The sequence below is a fragment of the Haemorhous mexicanus genome, chromosome 2 (genome assembly GCF_027477595.1).
Source record: "Haemorhous mexicanus isolate bHaeMex1 chromosome 2, bHaeMex1.pri, whole genome shotgun sequence".
Lineage (NCBI taxonomy): Eukaryota > Metazoa > Chordata > Aves > Passeriformes > Fringillidae > Haemorhous > Haemorhous mexicanus.
The window spans coordinates 3,089,726-3,105,663 of record NC_082342.1 but is presented as its reverse complement, the minus strand read 5'-3'; the positions used below and the strand labels follow the sequence as shown (position 1 = coordinate 3,105,663).

The following is a 15,938-nucleotide window of genomic DNA, read 5'->3' as shown; positions in this document are numbered from 1 at the left end:
GTGGATGCCCCATCCCTGAAGGTGTCTAGTTTAAGGTTGGATGGGACTTTGCAATCTGGTCTAGTGGAAGGTGTCCCTATCCACAGCAAGGAAGTTGGAACTCGATAATCTTTAAGGTCCCTTCCAACCCAAACCTTTCTGTGATTCTGTAAAATTAAAAAATGTACAATGTCACAGATCCCCATTTCCACATGAGCAACTCATCTACCCCTGTTCTTTAAACCAATGTTTTTAAAACCAGTGATTATCACCTTCCATCTGGGAAAGAACCCCTGGAGATGACAGGGTTCCACTCTGCTTCAAGACAAGCACAGGCTGGAATAGATGCACCATTACTTTTCCAATTCATATTTTTGCAAACTCAGAATAGAAGAATATTAATAAATTAAAAAAAAAAAAAGCTGGTGTTGATCTAACTGCTGACCTTTTCATCTGTAAACACAAGACACCTTTGTTTTTTTTAAGCAAACAACTTAGCAAATATGAAACCTGTTCTGCCAGTGCTTGAAGATGACATATACAAATCTGTTCTTGCAGAAACAGAGATTTCTAGATGTGTTTAGAGGGAATGCAGGATTTCCATGACTTCAGACCACTGAAAACCATTTATTTAAAAACATACTGTATTAGAACAAAGTAAATTAAAAAAACCAAAACCAGTGCAAAACTCTACCACATTAAGCCTCCAAATTCTAGATTCCAAATCCCTTTAAAAGCATCACCTTAAAAACAATGCAAATTTCCTAAGGGCTTCTCAGAAGCTCACAAGCCCATGCTGGAAGGCACATTCAGTATTTTAAGGTAAATTTCTTGCTTCCTTTTGATCAGGAAACTGCAACACTCTAAATTCAACTGCCTTGGGTGTGTTCACATATACAAACTGTATTTAAATCAATATTAATTTATCATACACTGCTCATAACCAACAGGCATCAGCTGGAGGACACTTTCTTTAATTTAGCCACATACATGGGACCCCACGCTCTCCCTTTCTCTGGGAGAACCAGCAGTTCATGCTGCTGCATTCCACTGAGAAAAGTGAATTCCTGGGAAACACCTCTGGCCATCCCACTTATATCCACAGGCATCACATTCCTGCAGGAGCTCAGGATGAGACTGATCACATCACTGTTTTCTGCCCTGGAGAGGGTGCACGTGGAATAGACCAAGGAGCCACCAGGACGCAGGGCTTGAACAGCAGACCTGCAAAGAACAGGAAAAAGGGGAAAAAAATCAACATCACAAGTGACATACTGCTAGTGGGAGAATGTGTAGACCTATAAATCCAGAGTATAAATAAATATGACCAAAATAACATTTAAAAAATGCCTTAACTTTAAGTACAGGAAACCACCCACAACACAATTTTGCTTTTCATTTATTATTGTATTCTCAGTTAGCTGAAGGTATTTTTTACACCACAGTGACAAGCAGAAAGCAGCTTTCATTCAGAATACACATCAAGCATCCCCGTGCTCAGCACTGCTGTGAAAATGCTGCAATTGCACACAGAATGGGTTACCCCACATCAAAAGGGCCTGTTAGACACTTGGCAAGATGCTTGTGTGAACCTGCAGTAACAGCCTGAATTAATGACTGGGCTGTAATTTTAGAAACATTCCTGCTATTTCTGCAACTTATTTAGCAGGTAAGAGGATTTGGGGGTGTCACTGAGGCCTTAAAAACCTCATTTTTTAAGGCTCACATATTTATGTACCTTTCACTTACTAACCTGTTGACAAATTTTGACTAAACAAAGGTAAAATAGTGGCTTAAAGCCTGTAAACTTCACAACTACTGTTGGGTGGAGGGAACAGAGGCTCTTCACCACTGAAAGTAAATTTAAATAAACTGCTTATTTCTCACTACAAGATCTTACTCAGACACATGAAATACAACATATGAGTATAGAAATGAGATATGCAAGTTGTATTCACCTACTCCAAATTAAATGAGTAAGGAGAAAACTCAAAAATCTTGCACCACAGAAGTATTCTTCAAACCTGCTACCACCACATTTCTAAAAGGAAGCTACACAAAAGGTTCACTTGCTATTAAAACACTGTCTGAAGAGAAATCCCATTAAATCATACATTTTTGAGCCATTTTTGGCTCAAAGACTGAACTGTAAGCTGGTATACAAACAGATGCTACTGGAAAATACCACATTAAATACAACTGTTCCCTCAGTAATATTTCTTTTATTTAATACCAAGAAAACCAGAGCAGGTGAAGGGTGTAAATGACACTGAATAATCAGAGATGAAACTGTGCCCACACCCCAGGGGAAAAAATATCCTGGGACAAATAAAAAAAAGAAAAGAAAAAAACCATCTCCTCAAACCAGATGAGGTGAGCAGCCCCCAAAGGCAGAAAGTCTGATTCCAAGTCTAGATAAACTAAGACAATGCCATGGAAATAGCAATTCCTCCAGAAACAAGCTGAGGACTTCCCAAGGGTGATAGCTAAACAAAAACAGTTGAGAAAGGAAAGAAGAAAATACAAGGGGGGGAAGAGATAAACCATTTTAACAGAATTGAAGCTTTTTGGGAAAATAATCAATAAATAAAAAGTTTCAGCACAAGGAGGATCAAAGCTTTCACAGCTGCTCTGAAAGTCCTGTCCAAAATAATATGGGAACACCAGGACACTGCATCAGACAATGATAAGACAAGGTGAAAACTCTGAGAATTACATCAAACATAGCTCTCTTGGGAGCATACACATGACCTTGCTCAGTTCTTTTATGAGTCTTGATTATGATAAGCAGTGAGCCAAGTATATATTAATAACCACAGTGCATCCACATATATGGACTTAACTGCTAAATTCAAGCAAAGCAGGGATGTGCAACCTTGCCTTCTCATGGACACCAAACCAGCAAGAGAGCCTGATGCACTATCTCTTGGCCTCACTCCCATTTGGGGAAATTAAAAATCACTTCCCCCCCACCACCCCCCAATATATTGGATTTTGCTTTTTATCTTTCACATTAGAACTCAAAGAGAACAGAGCTGAAGTCTAAATGGGCTCTCATGAAGTCGAGCTGATCTTCAGATTTTTATCAGAATCCACCCACATAACTCATTTTTGACAGACTTTCCCCTGCCAGCTACACCTTTTCCATGCATGCAGGAGTGCCAAGCCCTGAGGGCAGCCAGCAAGCTTGGGAACGTGTCAATGTGACAATTGAGATGTACTTTTAGCAAACCTGAGAATTTTACTCAGAGAAGCAGATAATGGCAACAACTTTCCTTCCTCTAAGACAGCGTTTAGACAAGAGAGAAAATTCTTTTACCATGTAAAAGTGGGAAAGGTAAAAGATAAAAAAAGTAGATGTGGCTACAGGTTACAAGGTTAAAATCCTGGACACTTGCTAAATGTCCTTTTCTTCCCATATGGAAAGCAAGAACCCACCAAGACATTTTCAAGGGCACCATGCTCCTCCAGCTGAGTCCATCAGAGAAAAGAGCAGCACAGGCCTCTGAAGGGAAACTTGAAAATCTCACCTCAAAACCCCCTTGTATCTAAACCTCAACTTGTGAATCTTCACTGGCCCATGACCCAAAAGGTCAGCCTGCTCAGTGCAGCTCTCTTTATTTTCAACCTACAGCAGGAATTAAAATATCGAGGAGAATTACTTCAGGCAGCAAGGTTAATCAATGTATCTATCCATCTTGTCAAGTGCAGCAACAGTTGTTTCAGTGCCTGTGCTCAAAGTCAATGCCCCCAGCTCGGATTAAGCCGTGCCTGCCTTCTGATAAACCTGCAGGGAGCTGCAAAATTCCAAGTGAGGAAGTGCTGGGCTCAAAGTCACACGGGGTGACACTGAGCTGGGCCAGCAGAGCCACAGAGTTTGGTCCTCTCCTCATGAGCAGCACAGAGAATTCATTCAGGACAGGATTTGATCATCAGGGAATTTGTTCAAATATATTTAACCAACTTCCTCTCTAACCACTGGAGGGAAACAAGCTCATCCAAGGGCTAGGCTGGAGATGAAGCACAACTTAGTCCTACTGTAACTCCACCATCTAGGAATTCAGATTTCTCTTTCATTGGGAATCTTAATTATCCACTCTTAGCTGAAGGAATTCAGTGTCTGTTGCTTTGTGGCTCCCAAAACTAGGAAGTCGAATCTAGAATGATTAAGATGCCAAAATATTTTTTCATATTCCTCTTATTACAATGTTAAAAAAAAACCCCACATTATTTAAAAGTAGCTAATCTGCAGTTCTTTTTCTCTTGGTGGCACACATTACATTTGTTTATTAAAGAGCTAAAACTTTCAGCTGATATAAACATCTAGTTAATATCCTAATTCTATTTCAGGTACATATATTTCCTGTAATGAATTCTGTAAGCTTACAGGCACTACTACTGCAAAGTTTCACACTTCACATGAAGAAACCTCAGAACACACATTAAGAGCCTGGGAAAATTTTTCTGGAGCCTTTGTCTGTCTACCTCATTCCACAAGTTCTGTAAAACAAATTAACACATGTAGATTGCTCCCCTCAAAATGAGACTTTAAAGCACTAACAAAAAACAAGAAAAATATTATACATATATATATATATATATATATATATATATATATATATATATAAAAATATTTTACATTTATATTTTTTCAGGGTGCATCTCTGGGTACAGGTTCATATTGTACTGTGGAACTCAGAGGTACAACAGCTGCAGTAATCTATCCTCACTCCCTGTATTACAGAAGTACCAAAAAGACTTTGGAAAGAATACCTTATTTCAAAGCTCTGTTGTTTTTTTTTTTTTTTGTTTATTTCTCAAGATTTACTAAAATAGGGAAAACAAAACAGCATTACTGTTTAATATCTCAGGGGGAAAAAAAAATATGCTAAAGTCACATGACAAACCCAAAAAACTCTTCCATGCAACTAATAGGTAGTTAGCCAGGACTTAAAAAGGATTTTTCACACTGACAGAGAAAAGTCTTGGTGTCTCAAATATCCTTCCAAAATAGGGTAGACACAAAAATATGTATTTCACACTACAGGTAGCACCTGCATGTCCAGCCTATCCTCTGGCACGTGGGTTTATGCTGCATGCCATGGGAACGGGCAGCATTAATTATGTTAATAATTCAACCATTTGCTGTATTAAAGGGAAAAGATGACACAATTTTAGGGCAATTTTTAACTAACACAACACTTCAACAGTGCCATCTTTTGGCAACTACTATGTACTTCTGCTCAACAGGCAAGATCATTCTCATCACAATAAAAAATGCCAATTCTATTATTTTTATTGACTTAAAATATCCACATTACCTTTTGCCTCTCACAAGAGACCAGATAGTTTGTGGCAATATGACCTGCATGTCAAAGGTTTTGCTTTTATTTCTTTGAACCTGGACAAAATAATAAAGAAAATCCTTCAGGGTCAAAACACCAATTTTTTTTAATACTTTCTGATGGGCAGTGACAGTAGTTCAAGCACTCCCTCTGCTCCTCTCTAAGTAAACTTTGCTCCTGTGGAGAAACATTGCAGCTCAGAATAACAGGAGAATCATGAAAATTGACTGCCTTTTCAACATTAAATTGAATTCTAAATAAAAGGAGGCATCAAAACCCCTCAACCAAACCCAGTCTGTTCCACCCTAGACAAAAGTTTGTCCTGAAAATCCCGATACACAACATTTCTATTGCAAATAATTCTAAATTATTCTAAAGCAAAGGCAAAAAAACAAGCTAGAATTATTGATCTTTCTCCTTTAATGCATGGTGACTTCTGGGATATTCATCCTGTTAAAACAGGGATATGAGACAGCCCGGGAGGGAGAATGAAGGACCTTTGAAGCCCACTAAAGAGAACTTCAGTGGTTATCCTCACAGCTCATAAAACACACAGAGAAAGGACTGAAGGTGGAATTAATGCAAAATTTGTGCCTGAATTCAAATATGTGATCCCAAAAAGTTGCTGAGCAGCTTATTTGTTCAGTCATACAGTTATTTATATATTCAATAAACCTGGCTTTGCAACATATCCTAAGGGACTTGATCCATAAGTTATTCACAGGGTGCTTCCACACTTAAAATCAGAAACCAATTATTTTAAGATAAAACATGATGGAACACCTGGTGGAATACCTGCAGCCATAGCAGGGGCCACAGCATTCACACTTTGTGAAGAAATTCCAAGTAGCCATGTAAAATACCTCCAACAACCCAACCAAAAGTGTTTTGGGGAATGGCACAGCACAAACACACACAAATTATTCAGCTTTTGTAGGACAGAAAGTGGCTAAAGAATTCTATCATCCACATAACCCACAGCAGATTTGCTGGTCCAACAGCTGGAATTCCCAAAAATTCCCAGTGGACCTAATTGAGAAGATGGTTTTGGACAATAAAAGGATTAACTGGGCAGCTACAGAGGAGCAGAAGGAAAAATTCCAAGGGAAAGAGCTGAAGATATGATGAAGCAATTCCCAGCACAATTTACTCCACACAGCAGAAATGGTGACATATGCTAAATATATGATAGTATATTTATAAACACAATTTTTGCATTCACTCTATAACCACAAAAAAGCCCAGCTAAGAGCACACAATTTCTCTGCTGTGGAAAACTCCACAATTCAGTGAGAATACAGAGCTGTTTAATTACTCAGAGATGCTGTGTATAGAAGAGTTCCAGCAGTCTGAATGCCTTTGCTGAGTTTTCTAAAATGTATTCTGTTGGATTTCTTTTCTGCTGAGCCCTAACACAAGTTCCTTTCAGCTGCAGAAACCAGTCTAAGAATAATTACAACATCCATAACAGTTTAACCACTACGTAATTGGGCATTCAAGCTTAGCCCAAAATTTAATTTCTCTCTGAGAACTGATAACATTGGTAAATTTGCTTCTGGGAACCACTGTATTTTGTGTTAGCATTTAGCATCAGGAAGTGAATATTTCTTTTTTTTTTTAACTTTGCAATTTGTTTTCTGCACGAACACTCCAAATGCTAACAAGATTTGCAATGTGTTCTTGGATTAGAGCACTCAGCAGGGATGCTCTGGTTTGGGTATGAACAATCATTACAATCTCAATTTCCTTCAAATCAGTGGTGCCCTCATTGCTTAGAACATTTGCTGTTCAGCATTTGTATCACTTATTTACATTTCAGATTTTATGCAGGCTGCAGGAAGAAAATGATTCCATCAGCTTCTTCCAGATTTTCTGAAGCCTTTATGTACCTAATTAATTACATTGTATTGCAAACCCTACTTTTCCTTCCTTAACTTCCCTCTTTGATGACCCGGCCTCCTCAGAAACAGATCCATAAGAACAAATTAGAGGGGAAGCATTTACTTCATTAAGAAGGAGGGAATCTCAAATTTTAGGCTGCTGCTTGAGAGAAATAAAAATAGAACTCTGCTTTGCATTTCATTCTTCTCATTTTTATGTTACACTTAATCCTCCTGGTAAACTGAAATGATGCTTGGTACCTCTAGCTTCATTTTCAAATCACAGGATGGCTGAGGTTGGAAGGGACCTAATGATCATGGATTTCCAGTCCAATCCCCAAACTATCCCAAACTGCTCCAAGCCCTGTCCAACCTGGCCTTGGGCACTGCCAGGGATCCAGGGGCAGCCACAGCTGCTCTGGGCACCCTGTGCCAGGGCCTGCCCACCCTCACAGGGAAGATTTTTTCCTACTGTCCCATCTAAACCTACTCCCCCTCAGTTTGAAACCATTTCCCCTGTTCTGTCACTCCATGCTCTTATAATGTATTTCTTACATTACTCTCAACAAAACTGCTGGGATTCAGCCTTACACTTGTTTTTGGTTACAGATACAGGAACCAAGGTCAGGAACACCTGGGAGCATCAAGCACTAGGTAACCTGAATCAATGAACCAGAGAGAACCCTGCAGGAGCTGGCTCATCTAAAAAGCAGTACAGCTTTTCTTTTTTTACAGTAATATTCATGGAGGCTCAGCCCTCCTGAATATTACTGAAAGGACTGGAGAAGGGATTCAAACTCAACTTGTTATTTATAATTATGCACTCTAGTCATTAAACAGAGGCTTGAATAGGGAAGCATTCCAGAATTTTAGCTCTAATGCACTTGTCACAAACCCATTCAGCCTTTTGTGATCTTGCTTTATCATTTTCTTTTTCCCCTTTCACATGGGATCTGAGATGTCTCTAGAACTGGGAATTCATTCTAAAGTGATCAGGTAAATAGAACAATAACCAGCCAGTGGACAGCTATCCTTTAAATATTTTACCCAATAACCCAAATAACCCAATCAATAACCCTTATATCCTTTACCAATAGCCCTTTTATCCAATAACCCTTATAAACTCTAACTCTTGAAAGTAACCATAATTTTACTACCATATATATTTGTTTTAACAAATTCTTATTACTGTTGCTAAAGTAAAGAACATTTCCAACAGAAAGTTCTCTCTCTGTTTAGGAATAATTCAATTAAATCTGATTTGGGCTGAAAGGAATGTATTTTTAATTTAAAAAAAAAAAATAAGGTTTCTGCTGTCATGAGTTCTCCAGGATTACAATATGGAATGATTTATGCAAATTCTCAAAATTTCTCTGCATGATGTATGCTTCCTTTTGCTACAGGTTCACAAATTGGATTTTCCATGTCAGATATTGAGAAGGGAAAACTGGAACAGGTCAGTGTTTTAAATGTGATTGATTTCTTCAAAGGAAATGGATGACATGATGCATTACTGCAATAAGATCCTCATATTTCTGTTATAAATCACAGGCTTCTGCCAGGCCTTTTTCAACTGGAAGTCTTGCTAAACTATCTTGAACTGAAATGGGAACTTCCCATAAAAATTTCCCTTTTTTTTTAATAATATGTTATTTTTCCCTCAACTTGCTTTGACAGATGGACTTCAGGCATGACTGTTAGTCCACAAATAACATTCAAGTTTTTATTTTAGAAGGTTTCATTGAAAAGTCACTCTTTTTTTTTTTTCCCCATGAGAAAAACTTTGCAGTTTGAAATGCTTCACAAATATCAGCCCATATCTGGTAGCATTAAAATGTGTAATACACAACAGCCTGGCTTTGGATTACTGGGGGCATGTTCTCAAAACCAAACAATCCTCTTACCCCCACCAAACCTCACATTATTTTACTTTTTTACCCTGCCAGTTAGGACTGGGAGCCTTTCTGTGCTATAAACAATCAATATGGAATATATCTAAACTCATTTTAGCTGTGTCCACCTAATATATTTTGATTTTACACCAGGCTGTTGTGAGTCATCTGCAAATAAACACTCCTGTGAGTGAGTTAAGAGGACTAAGGCCTCACTGCTGATATCACCCACAGATATTTCCACATCCTCATTATCTCAGACCCAATGGTCATTCTAAACAGCAACCCAACCACATATTCCTGACGCTATTTCCAGAGGAGGAATCCTGGATTGATTTATTAAATCTTGCTCCCATGTAATTCTTATTAATTACAGGAAGTTCCTTGAACTTTTTTCACTTCTCACCTTAGAAGCTGGAATTGCAGGGAGGACAGCTCCTTCCTTTGCATGAGCCTGAGCACAGCTTGCTGAGGGTCAGCAGAGAAAAGCCAACTTCTGTCATTTGAACAAGGAGCATCAACCAGGACCTAAACAATTAATAAAATCAAAATTTAAAAAAATCTCAACAAAGATGGTCACTTTTTGAACACCATGTGCCAAAATATATTCAGTTTTCTTTTGCAAATATTAAGAAAATTTTATTTTCCATTTTGGGGGCGAAATGATCCCACTGCTATTTTTAAATGTTCTTACAGTGTTAGCAGTTGGGGAGATAAAAACATTAGTGCTCTGAAAGTAAGATCTACCTGAACAGCTCCCTCTTGCTCTCCTCCCCTTCCTAATTACACATCATGCAAAGATTACAGCTACAAGGTCTTCAGAATTCACTCCTAACATCATCCAACACAGGAATAAATGCACAACAAGCTTCATAAAGTGTTTCCTGAGGCTCTACAAATCCTGTACATTACTTTATGCCCCTTGATAGGTCAAGTATTGATGTGGGGGACCAGGAAAAAAATTTAAAAAAAGAACATGAAAAAGACAGCAGCCGAGAAAGAAGAAGAATCAGAAGGCAGAAATATAATTTGCCAATAATAATGTTACCTTGTCATAAAATTCAGGCTGAAGATCACCAATCTGTCTACCATCCAGTTTAGAGACTGTCATCAAGTTAATGAAAGGATCTGGGATGAAGGATTCTATTGTCTGCTCCAACCATCTTGATCTCAAATCATCATATTCATTACAGTGAAAATGACCTTAGAAAATTAAGGAAAAACCACACAAATAAACAAAGAGAAGTAAACACCCAAAGATAAGTCTCTGTATATTTTCTTCTGTTTTGTTTTCACAAATACAAGGAGTTAGACCCATTTTGGAAGTTCTACAGAATTGCCATGACGACCATGGAGTTTATACCTTACGTGCCTGTGTTATTGCACTTTTTAGAATACTACTGAATTTTTACAATCCTGAATAAATTTCAACATGCTCCTACAGAGCAAACCCCAAATATTTACTAGCAAATCCTTCTGTAGCAATAGCACAGTAAAACAAACTTTAATCATTACCCATATCCAAAGAGTGCGTGCCTTCCTGGGCTCCTTGAGCCACCATCTGCACAAAGTGCATGCCCCATATTATTAAACTGCCTTTTAAAAAAATAAAGCATCAATTTTTCTTCTATCTTACAGTGTATCTTAGCATTCAGTGAGGTATATTAAAAATCAAATTCTTCACATCTCCCATTCAGCAACACTTTGGTCTCTTCAGAAGCACACAGAGGGTAAAGTGTTGGGTTTTTTTTTTCTCTAAACCTTCTGAAAGGACAATTCCTATTTAATTTACTTCACTAGCATCACCCCATTCCTCTAGAAGAGGGAGGGAAACCAGCTGTAATCAGCTGGTGCAGGTGGTTATAGTAATGGTCTCATCAGCAGGAGCACAGGGTGCTGTGAACAGTTTGAATGATTATTACCCAAGCCAGCAAATGAACTGGGAAACAGCAATCCCTGCTTGCTTAAACTCCTTGGCCCAAGCTGCTGCTTGCTGCTACTCTGATCATCTCAGAATCCTCCTCCAACCAATCCCTTACCATAAGCCTTCTCTCTTTGCCCAGATCTTGCACATTTCAAGACTGCATCTTGCATAATTTCTTAAGCTCTGCTTTACATCAGCACACTTAAATTTACCTGTAGTATTTGCACAGGATTGACAAAAGAGGCAACAGAGGAGAAGGAAAAAAGAAGTAAAAAGGACAAGAATAAGACTGCAGATTACTTACACCCCTGTGCCAACGAATAGATATGGCTTTAAGTAACATCTGAGAGGAAGTAGTTGAGAAAAAAATCCACAGAGCTACCCCACTTCTGCCTGTCACGCTGCACTAACCTATATTAAAGTAAGGACTACATTTTTAATCCTTAAAAGGCAAACAGATTTCCTGAAATCCTTATTAAACAGCACAGAACTAGGTGGAATATAAACTGCTGTTTGTTTTTTTTTCCTGCCCCAGCACCTGCTCCATTACCTGGACAGGCACACTGCAGGATAGCTACAGATTTGCCCCCTGGTGCAGCACAGAGATCCAGAACATCTTCCCCATCCTTCACCTCCAAGGCCAGCACAGGCAGCAGTGAGGCAGCATTGAGCAGGTAATAATCCTTCAGCCTGCCAGGCTGGTGTTTCTGGGCAGGGAATCTGCCAGGAGCTGTCCTGGTGTAACACCTGAAGGCTGCAGGGAGGTAGGGCAGGGCTGCTGGAAAGGCGGGATGGTATCCCTGCTCAGCCAGGCTGCTCTCCAGGCCAGGGCTCTGGCTGAACCTGTGAAAAATTACCAGATAATATTGGCTTTCACATTTATGTATTAGCTTATGCATGTTGTTAGTGATTAGTTAGTTATTAGTATAAGTATTTAGAAATACTATAAATTATAACTCTTTTTAGCTGAATATAATATAATATAATATAATATAATATAATATAATATAATATAATATAATATAATATAATATAATATAATATAATATAATATAATATAATATAATATAATATAAATCAGCTTAAGTATGCACTGTGTTGCTCATAGAAATAGTAGTGTAATGAATATAATATATCACTTATAGAAATAAAAGTCTGATTAATGTATTGTATTATAGACCTCAGCAAAACATAAGATGTGAAAAAGGCTTTTGTGTAACTAAAACAGTGCAGGGCTATCCACTGACCAACCTGTCCAAGTGATAAGATAACCCTGACACAAACCAGAGCACCAGAGGACAATTAGAGATACCATGTTAAATTTAAGGAGGACATACTAAACCTTTATCAGAGGATGTGAAACAGCAGGATGGAAATACAAGAAGAAATAAAAGGTATTGACCTGACACCCAGGATGTCATGTAGATAAACCAGTGTGTGAAGAAGTCTAACAAAGGAGTTCCCAAAACATCAGAAAGTTAGCAAGAATGTTTGAATAATATATGACACATATGAATATGCAAGTACCTCAGCAATGTAACAGTATGAAGATAACACTGTTTGTATACACAGAAGTATTCTCTGGCTGTTGGCCAGGAGCCCCCCAGAGCTAGAAATATTGTCCTTCTTTGTCCTATTATTATTAAACCTTAACAAATTCTACAAACTGAACTGTGTTTTTCACAAACCTGTTCAGCAGCACAGCGTGCTGCCAGCACCACGGCGAGGTCAGCACATCTCTAGGGTGAAAAAAGGAAAAGCCATTCAATAACCCATCAAATAAAACAGTGTAGGAAGCCTTCACATACAATCTCACTATTGGATAATTCTGGTGTAATCAGGAATTCATCACTTTGAGGGTGAAATTAATCATTTTGGTTAGAAAAGTACACAGGAAAATAATTGTAATAGGAAATCAAGCCACCGTTTTTTTCTAATTATTGCATTTAAAACACCAATTTCTTCTGAAACAAAACATTCTCCATTTTTTTTATTTTATGTAGGAGATATAAATGATGAAGCATAATGGTTTTCCTGACTATAAAGTACCTCCCTGGGAACAAAGAATAACTGTATTATTAGCTGTAAACAACAAAAATAATCACACACACATTGGCTTTACAATGCCCATTCCAGCCCACACTAAAATGCCATTTTTAAAAGTTTTCTTTTTTACATTTTGTGTTCTGCAAACACTGGGCCAGTAAAACTTAAATCAGTGGATATTTCTGGAAGACAGCAGTGGTATGTGATAGAAACATGCTTGTTTGTATTTAGGTTAGCTCTTTCTTACATGGATTTCCCCCTTTCTGCTTGAATTCCTACTAGTAATTTTTCATTTAATCTCAAAAAAAAAATATTCCTCAGGAGTATTCACTGCCTAAAGCAGAAAAACACATTGATCCAATCAAACAGCTTTTAAGTTGACTCAATTAAACTAATGCTATGCATCGATACTCTTTGTTTTTTAATAATGAAGTTCTTTAGCAGCTGTGTGACCAAGACCCAAATTTAGTGACAGCCTGTGCCACACGTGTCATTACTAATTCAATTCCTTATCTCTCTACAAACCTGACACTGCTCCATGCATCTCCCAGCTCTGCCGTGTACTGCCTCTCGAAGTGATCCAGAACCACCTGGCAGATCTGCTTCTGGAGCTTCCCTTTTGCCTTCTTTTCCAGCTTCAGAGAAAGCAAGAGAAAAGAAAAGCAGTAAAGCCAAACTAAACCCGCTCTAGTTCTCACTAGAATGAATAAAAAGCATCTTACTAATTACATCAATTTATCAGTGCTATTAGAATGTTCAAACATTAGAGCACATCTCTATGTGACCAAGATGGAACACACATTTCAGAGCGCAGAGGAGTTAAGCTACAGCACATTTTTCGTCCCTGCTTGGCTGGTTAATAAAAACTCTCTGTGTCCACTTGATGACAACCCAGGGCTTCCTGGCACTCTGACGGAGTTTACCCTACGAAAGGAAGGGAAAGAGCTTTCGGTTTCTAAGCAAACCCCGAAGGCAAACGCTGAATTTCCCTCCCTCGGTGCACCCAGCAGCCGTCCCGTCCCACGGCGCTCCTTCCAAGAACGGCACCGGGACGGAGCTCGGGCCCCAGGCCGGCCGTGGGGCCGGGACCGCTCTGTCAGTGCCGGAGCAGCTGCCGGCCGTGGGTACAGAAACCCAGGGCACACTCGGTGGTGGCAGGAAGGACACGAGCAGCGCCAAGGGGACGGGCGGGCTCTCTCCCGGCTTTTCCTCGCACGGCCCGCGCAGGAAGCGGCCGGGCCCTCTCGCCACGCTTCCGGCCCCGGCTCTCCCCGCCTGGCTCCAGCCCCAGCCCCGGCCCCTTCTCACCTGGCCCGGGTCCTGCCCGGCCGCCCGGCCCAGCCCCAGCCCCAGCGCGGCCTCAGCGCGGCGGGCGAGCGGCAGCGCCGGGCCCCGCATGGCCCCGGCTGCCCGGGGCGGGGCGGCCGCGGCCCGGCCCCCGCGCTCCGTGCCGCCGCTGCCGGGTGCACGGCTGGGAATCGGAGTTCTTTACAGCGCCACAGAACGTAGAGGGGCAGGAAGGGACCTGAAAGATCAGCTGCTCCCAAGCCCTCGGCCAGGGGTGCGGACACAACCCTCTGGAGGATGCTCAAACCCCCATCGAGCTTGGCTTTGAACGCTGCCACGATTGAGGCATCCTACAACTTCCTTGGGCACCTCGTCCCCGTGTTGTAGGATGCCTCAATCGTGGCAGCGTTCAAAGCCCCTCTCTACTCTCACACTAAAAAAAAAAAAAAAAAAAAAAACCAAAACCCAAAAAAACAAACCAACCAAAAATCCCCAAACTTCCTAATTTTTGGCTACCTTTTTTTTTTATTTGTTTTCTTTTTCTTTACTGTGGGAGCCTTACTTGCCATCGCAACTCCTCTGCCTCATCATTAGCCAAACCAGGATTAGACAGCACCTGGGCTCTTGCTTAATCAATTTACAAAATTAATCCTCATCCCAGTGCCTGCTGGAGGGTCTGACAGCATCCACACCCCCCCCAAAATCAGGTCTCTGCTTGTGCCTCACTAGACCTTTCTTCCCATCTGGCCCGGGCTTTAGAAGTGCTACTCAGCTCATCTGAACTACACCGGAGACCAGCTCCAGTTTAACCGCTGCTACTGCCTTGAAAAACAGCTGGAGGCTTGAGAATTAATTATTCACAGAAATTTCTGTCACAACTTTCAGATCAAATATTCTCTGGGGACAGGAATCAGGAGGACACTGCACCCCAGTTCAGCTGTCCCTGGTTTAGCAGCACTAAAATTGGAGTCTGCTCTCATCTGATCCCTTCGTCTGGACAGAACTCGAGACCTGCAAACTGCTCCTCCAGGGAAGGGCATCCTGCCATCACTGTGTCCTAGCAAAACAAAACGAATCCCCACAAGCCCTTTTGTGCCCATTTGCCAGCTCTCTTGCTAAGATCAAGCCCTGTGGAAGCAGCAGACTTGTTTTAAGAGTGGTTTTAATTAAAGCTTCTGCAGGCTGAACCCAGCCTCTGAAATCCAGACTGGAAAGGGGTGCAAAGGTAAAGGCAGGAGTGCTGTTGTATGGATAAATATTTGAGTTTCAGGCACCAGCTAATGAAGACTAAGCGTTTTTGCTCACCTCATGCAGATTAGCTTGAAAGCTGATTTAAAATGCTTCTATCAGGGTTGTGACAAAGGGCCTGGAGGCAAAACAGAGACCTCAGAAGGAAACCTGAAAGGCTTTTTGATAAGTGAGTTTTACCGACAGACACAGAACAAAACTGGTATAAAGAGTAGTTCTCTGTGGTTGTAATTCTGCCAAGACCAGTACCATACTAGAAAATGTACACAAGAACTAAATTTTACTGTAGCAGTACAACAAAAAAGTCTGCTGAATGAGTCACCTTCTCCTAAATCTA

General features: G+C 40.2%; 1 protein-coding gene across 2 annotated transcripts; it reads right to left on the bottom strand.

The window, feature by feature from the left end:
• Positions 1–586: 586 nt before the first annotated feature.
• Positions 587–14,480, bottom strand: NSUN3 (NOP2/Sun RNA methyltransferase 3). 2 transcript variants are annotated; one of them, XM_059871705.1, is made up of 8 exons: positions 14,375–14,480; positions 13,592–13,701; positions 12,709–12,759; positions 11,571–11,863; positions 10,145–10,299; positions 9,503–9,624; positions 5,301–5,380; positions 1,067–1,203 (listed from the first exon to the last, which is right to left on the bottom strand). In XM_059871705.1, exons 1-7 carry the CDS (start codon positions 14,462–14,464, stop codon positions 5,311–5,313), a joined length of 891 nt encoding a protein of 296 aa, XP_059727688.1. In that variant the 5' UTR covers positions 14,465–14,480; the 3' UTR covers positions 1,067–1,203; positions 5,301–5,310. The 2 variants fall into 2 exon arrangements, with proteins under 2 accessions (XP_059727687.1, XP_059727688.1); XM_059871704.1 differs by lacking the exon at positions 5,301–5,380 and having other exon boundaries at positions 587–1,203.
• Between the last annotated feature and the right edge of the window lie 1,458 nt (positions 14,481–15,938).

What these genes read in the sequence shown, in the direction of transcription:
- NSUN3 (XM_059871704.1), bottom strand. Translation starts at nt 14,464, where the DNA reads ATGCGGGGCCCGGCGCTGCCGCTCGCCCGCCGCGCTGAGGCCGCGCTG. An exon ending in CCTGCAGTGTGCCTGTCCAG is followed by an intron (nt 10,300 to 11,570) that starts GTAATGGAGCAG and finishes TAATTTTCTAAG; the next exon opens with GTCATTTTCACTGTAATGAA. An exon ending in CTGCAATTCCAGCTTCTAAG is followed by an intron (nt 1,204 to 9,502) that starts GTGAGAAGTGAA and finishes TGTTCTTTGCAG; the next exon opens with GTCTGCTGTTCAAGCCCTGC.